Source organism: Thecamonas trahens (genome assembly GCF_000142905.1).
Source record: "Thecamonas trahens ATCC 50062 unplaced genomic scaffold supercont1.103, whole genome shotgun sequence".
Lineage (NCBI taxonomy): Eukaryota > Apusomonadida > Apusomonadidae > Thecamonas > Thecamonas trahens.
This window is the reverse complement of record NW_013657577.1, coordinates 1-6,342: the sequence shown is the minus strand read 5'-3', so window position 1 is coordinate 6,342 and position 6,342 is coordinate 1. Positions and strand designations below refer to the sequence as shown.

At 61.3% G+C, this 6,342-nt stretch overlaps 2 protein-coding genes across 2 annotated transcripts; both read right to left on the bottom strand.

The window, feature by feature from the left end:
- Positions 1–660: 660 nt before the first annotated feature.
- Positions 661–4,568, bottom strand: AMSG_12462 (uncharacterized protein; the record flags this gene model as incomplete). Its single annotated transcript, XM_013897149.1, has 5 exons — positions 661–2,768; positions 3,003–3,081; positions 3,255–3,312; positions 3,672–3,718; positions 4,325–4,568. 5 exons carry the CDS (start codon positions 4,566–4,568, stop codon positions 713–715), a joined length of 2,484 nt encoding a protein of 827 aa, XP_013752603.1. The 3' UTR covers positions 661–712.
- A 20-nt stretch (positions 4,569–4,588) lies between these two features.
- On the bottom strand, positions 4,589–6,335 carry AMSG_11544 (uncharacterized protein; the record flags this gene model as incomplete). Its single annotated transcript, XM_013897148.1, has 1 exon — positions 4,589–6,335. A coding segment is annotated over one exon (1,689 nt), but the record flags the coding sequence as incomplete, so codon positions are not given.
- Positions 6,336–6,342: the final 7 nt, after the last annotated feature.

The following is a 6,342-nucleotide window of genomic DNA, read 5'->3' as shown; positions in this document are numbered from 1 at the left end:
CCACCTCGTCTTCGCCTTCGCCTTCAGCAAGCAGCGCAATGAGTATGTTGCGCAAGAGTGCGAGCGGCGATCCACGCGCGTCCAGCGCCTTCTCGGCTTCAGCCGGCGAGAGTTCAAAGGCATTGAGGATTCTTCGACCGATCTGCTGTGGGAGCGCCAGCAGGGCTCCCAGCGTCGACGCTGATGGCTGCTGTTGCTCGACATGGCTGCCACCCGGATCCTTCGACCTCGCCTTGGCCCTCATCCCGGCTGATCTGGGCTCGCGAGCAGACTGTCCATTCCCCACACCGTGATCAACCACCACCCAAGGGCTCTCCGTCTCGTCAGCCGACGCCCGGTGCCCAGCTCCGTCGCCGTCGCTCCTCCTCGACCGTCTGCCTGCTCCGCTCCTCGAGGAGGACCAGCCATGAGCCGGCGAGTAGAGCCCTGGGGGCGGAGCCACCACCTCGCGGTGCAGCACGCATGCTACACACGAGACAAAGGCCTCTGTCGCACCACTGGACATATTTCTCCTTCCTGCCGTGAGGTGGTGCGCCGTGGTTGCCTTTGCCGCATGGACAGGTCAAAGTGTGACCGTCGACACGCTGGCTTGGGTGATGGCACACGCAGACCGTTCGAGATCATCACACTCATGTACGACCGGTCGACATCGGCTCAACATCTGCAAAAAACAAAGTGTCATTTAGTAAAGTGATCAAGCCCGAGCTGCGACTCACAAATCGTCCATCTCCTTGTCGTTGCCGGCATCGTGGTGGACGTCGCCGATGGTGAACTGAAGCACAACGCACGCAACTGCAAAGCCTGCCACGAGCAGGCTGACAATGACGTATGGCGCCGCGCCCCACTCTTTCGCCTTCATCCCGAGGAAGCAGTTGATCATCGCAAGGAGCGTGAGCCCGCGGCCCACCCACCAGTGGATCTTGTCCGGGAACCACGGCGTCCCGCTCCGGTCCGGCGACCACATCAGGTTCGAGAGCTCGCCGAGAACAGGCTCCAGGAACGCTACAAGCACGACAGCAAGTCCGATGAGCTTGTGGCTCTTGTTCTCGCCCTTAAAGTCCTCGTTGGTGAACCAGATCGCCATCCCAAACGCCGCAAACGTCGCCAGCACCGCCATCCACTGTGTGAACCGGTGGACACGGAACCACCACACTCCGAGCTTGTCCTTGAGGAATCGCGCCACCACAATGCCCACAGGAATGAGCACCACCCACGAGATGATCATCATCCACGCGTGCGCCTTGATGAGCTTCTCGCGAAGGTCGTCCTTGGACACCTTGCCGGTGAAAAAGTTGATCTTGATCGCAGCCGTCGACGTTGTGGCGTGCTTGCTCACCCCCGACGTCGCCGACCCGGCTCCGCCGCCTGGCGTCGCGCTGTCGGAAATCGCCCAGACAATGTTGATGTCGGCGTCGTTGATGACTACATCGCCGTTGTCGCCAGTGTCGAGCGCCCGCACAAACTCGACCGTCATCACTCCACCAGTCTCTGACCCGCTCACGCCGAGCACGTCCTGCTTGGCATCCGCCGGCGGCGCCGACTTGCCGCTGGGATTCTGCCGATCCGAGACCACGTACCCACCCGATGCTGCCGACGACGCAAACGCCACGTACGAGTCGCCCGGGCCCATGACTCCGGCGCTCTGGGTAAAGCACATTGCCACGTATCCGGCCGAGCCAGACTTGGAGAGCGCAAACGAGACCCGGTTGTTGACGGTGTCGACCTTGAATCGCATCGTGAACGGGCCGTCCGAAAAGGTAAATGCATCCGTGAGGTCGATCTGAGCCGTGGCGGCCGGTGGCGGCGGCGGCGGCGGCGGCGGACAGACGGCGGTGGCCGTAAAGTTGAGCGTCGTGGTTCCGCGCGCCGTGTGGTAATCGCCGTCGACCGGCGGATTCGAAGGATTAGTGTCCGAGTTGAATGCCCATGCCACAAGGTTGTTGCCCGCCACAATGTCGCGGTCCTGCCCGTCGCCGGTCACCAGGTTGCGCGTGAACTTGGCCTGCAGCAGGCCGCCCGAGTTTTCAACCGTCACGCCGGTGTAGTCGTTCGTGGAATCGATCGAGACCACGCCCGATCCAGCTCCGCGGTACGTGTCGAGCACCATCTGGTTGGTCCCGTCGAGATAGCCAAACGCAAAGTCACCGTTGGCCATCGATGTGGCGCCTGGCACAAAGCCAAAGCCGAGCCACCCGGTTGCGGTCGGGAAAGACATCCCGAGCGTGACGGCCGTGTCCGACCCGGTGATCGGCTGCCAGTACACACGCATACCCTGGGTCCCCACCACAGCACATGACAGGCCGTCGAGCAGCGCCGGTGGCGGCGGCGGCGGTGGCGACGGAGGCGCAGGGCACGATGATGCCACCGAAAAGTCGAGGTTGAACCGCGCCCGCGCCGCATGTCCACCGTACGATCCAGTCGTCGTAGGTGTGCCACCAGTGCCCACCGCCACCACCACTGAGTTGATCCCGGTCGCCAACCACACGTTGTCGTTGCCGTCGCCCGTGTTGAGCACCCGATCAAACTCAGCCGTCAGCACTCCGCCCACATTCTTGACCGCCACAGCTGTGTTGTCGTTGGTGCCATCCGCCGTCGGTCGGACTGACCCCGACGACATTCCGTCAACAACCGCCCCACCGCCGGTCATCATGCCGACCTGGGTGTCGATCCCGCTCATCAACGGGCTCCCGCCGACACCAAAACCAACCCATCCGTCCACCTCAGCCTCCATCGCCATCTTGATCGACGTCGAAGCGCCGGTCAGCGTGCTATCCGACAGTCGACCAGCAAGCGTGAGTCCCCACCCCTCCCCTCCCGCTGTACCGACCCATAAAAAAAGGAGACACCTCAAAACCTCCCTCAATCTCGACATCCACAAAAAAAAAGAGGCAGCTCCCGCCACAAGGGCTCGACGGCTGACGACATGACGAGCACGCGCATGGCGAGAGGCCAACTAGGCGAACCGTGCACGCTAGCCCTCGACTCTATGTCTCGTAACGTACTCCCAATACAGCCTGTAGTTGTAGCTCGCTCCAATCTCGGTAACCACCCTGCATGACGAGTACGTCCGCGTAGGCGTGCCTATCTCCCCGCCATGCGCGCCCCTCGCCGCCGCATTGTGAGTGCATGAGTTCGCTTCCTCGGCGCCACCGCATGCAAGCACCTGTAGCAACCACTGCGCGCCGCCTCTACCTCTTTTATTCATCCAACAGAGACTGTACACACTCTCATTGACACCGCTTTCGTGGCCGTACCGCTTGCAATTGCCAGGATAGCCACAACAAGAGAAAGCGTTGCTGTCACTCGCATGCTCTGCCTGTTGTGGGGTGAAGTGGCAGCAAAGTGCGCAGGCAAAGGTTGGCCAACCAAAAAAAAACGGATGCCACAGATGCGAGCAACCACATTTGTCGCCTCCTGTCGACATGCACTGAGCTTTGGCCACATCATGTCTCTTCTGCAAGTGTTCTCGAGAACAGGAAGACATATACAGAGCTTTTTCTCACATCTCCAGCTTGGTCTCGCTATGCGATGCCCGATCGTAGAGACGAGAGGCCTGTCCTTGTCCCACAAACACACCTCTGTCGTCTCTTTCTGTCCTCTTCATCTCGTCATGGCTGCGCCATGCCTGCACGACCTCGCTACAGAGCTAGCTCATCCATGCCATCGCGTACGAGACAGACCTGCTCTCGGATCTCGATGTAGTCGCGCTCGCCTCGACCTGCTCGCGCCTCACGATTCAACTGCTCGGTGACAAGCACGGCCGCAACCAAGCCCGCACGCTGACCAGACTTGCGCTGCGCCCGCCGCGGTTGGTGGCGCGCCGCATCAATAGCCGTAGCATGCTCATTGTCTGCGAATCCGTGCAACCCGGCCGCTGTTTGGGATGTCTTCCGCCACGCCCTGCTGCCCACGACTTTTGCGCGGAATGTCTGGTGCCTGCTGGTCTACAGCTTCGTCGCCCATGGCGCTCTTGGCCTGCTGGCTGCCTGCCGTCAGACTCACAGCGACTTTGGCCGACATCTACGCCACATCTTCAACGAGGCATACCGTGGCGGACACGTCGCCGCGGTAGAGGTTGTCTTCGACCACTGGAACCAGACTTATCCGAATACGCCGATGGCCATGGACGATGACTCGTTTAGGCGCATCGTCGACTATCTCGGACACGCCGACATCGTCGTTGTCTTGCTCGAGTCTCATGTCGTGAACATCCTCGCCGACTAATCAAGACCCATCGCACGTCACCCGCTAATCGCGTTTTGTATGTCGTCATGAACAATCTCGTCGTTCTCGGTGGCCGTAGTCGTCGGCTTGGACTTGCCACCGCCGACGCCGCCACCGCCGCTGCTATCGCGGTGGACGTCGCCGATGGTGAACTGAAGCACAACGCACGCAACTGCAAAGCCTGCCATGAGCAGGCTGACAATGACGTATGGCGCCGCGCCCCACTCTTTCGCCTTCATCCCGAGGAAGCAGTTGATCATCGCAAGGAGCGTGAGCCCGCGGCCCACCCACCAGTGGATCTTGTCCGGCAACCACGGCGTCCCGCTCCGGTCCGGCGACCACATCAGGTTCGAGAGCTCACACAGCAAGTCCGATGAGTCTGTTATTCTTGCGCCCGAACAATGTAGTATATATTTGACCACTCACAGCACAGTGAGCGCAACCAGGTTGTCTGTTGCGTCCTTCGTGTAGTCGTCGCTCTTGTTGTGATGAACAGCGCCGACGGTAAACTCAAAGACAATGTAGACGACGACGACAAGGAAGATGCCGAACCCGACGGCAACATACGTCGACAAAGGCCAATCCTTGGCCTGCATGCCAAAGAAGCAGTTGGCCATCGCAAGGAGCGTGAGCCCGCGGCCCACCCACCAGTGGATCTTGTCCGGGAACCACGGCGTCCCGCTCCGGTCCGGCGACCACATCAGGTTCGAGAGCTCGCCGAGAACAGGCTCCAGGAACGCTACAAGCACGACAGCAAGTCCGATGAGCTTGTGGCTCTTGTTCTCGCCCTTAAAGTCCTCGTTGGTGAACCAGATCGCCATCCCAAACGCCGCAAACGTCGCCAGCACCGCCATCCACTGTGTGAACCGGTGGACACGGAACCACCACACTCCGAGCTTGTCCTTGAGGAATCGCGCCACCACAATGCCCACAGGAATGAGCACCACCCACGAGATGATCATCATCCACGCGTGCGCCTTGATGAGCTTCTCGCGAAGGTCGTCCTTGGACACCTTGCCGGTGAAAAAGTTGATCTTGATCGCAGCCGTCGACGTCGTGGAGTGCCTGCTCACCCCCGACGTCGCCGACCCGGCTCCGCCGCCTGGCGTCGCGCTGTCGGAAATCGCCCAGACAATGTTGATGTCGGCGTCGCTGATGACTACATCGCCGTTGTCGCCAGTGTCGAGCGCCCGCACAAACTCGACCGTCATCACTCCGCCAGTCTCTGACCCGCTCACGCCGAGCACGTCCTGCTTGGCATCCGCCGGCGGCGCCGACTTGCCGCTGGGATTCTGCCGATCCGAGACCACGTACCCACCCGATGCTGCCGACGACGCAAACGCCACGTACGAGTCGCCCGGGCCCATGACTCCGGCGCTCTCGGTGAAACAGATGGCCACGTATCCGGCCGAGCCGGACTTGGAGAGCGCAAACGAGACCTGGTTGTTGACGGTGTCGACCTTGAATCGCATCGTGAACGGACCGTCCGAAAAGGTAAATGCAGAGCTGAGGTCGATGGCCCCTGCCCCGCCGCCAGAAGTGGGTGGCGGCGGCGGCGAGGTAGGCGGCGGCGGTGGTGACGGCACGCACGGTGTCGAGGTCGTAAAGTCGATGTTCATCGCACCGCGCGCCGTGTGGTAATCGCCGTTGGCCGGCGGATTCGAAGGATTAGTGTCCGAGTTGAATGCCCATGCCACAAGGTTGTTGCCCGCCACAATGTCGCGGTCCTGCCCGTCGCCGGTCACCAGATTGCGCGTGAACTTGGCCTGCAGCAGGCCGCCCGAGTTTTCAACCGTCACGCCGGTGTAGTCGTTCGTGGAATCGATCGAGACCACGCCCGATCCAGCTCCGCGGTACGTGTCAAGCACTCTCGGCGTCGTTCCGTCCAGATACGCAAACGCAAAGTCGCCGTTGGCCATCGACCTCGCGTTGGGAACAAGACCCATGCTCACCCAGCCAGCCGCCGCCGGGACCGAGACTCCGAGTGTGATGGATGTGTCGGATCCTGTGATCGGCTGCCAGGCAACCTTCATGCCATCCAATCCAACGTCCTGGCACGAGAATCCACTAAAGAACGGGGGCGGCGGAGGAGGCGGTGACGGCAGAGGTGGGGATGGC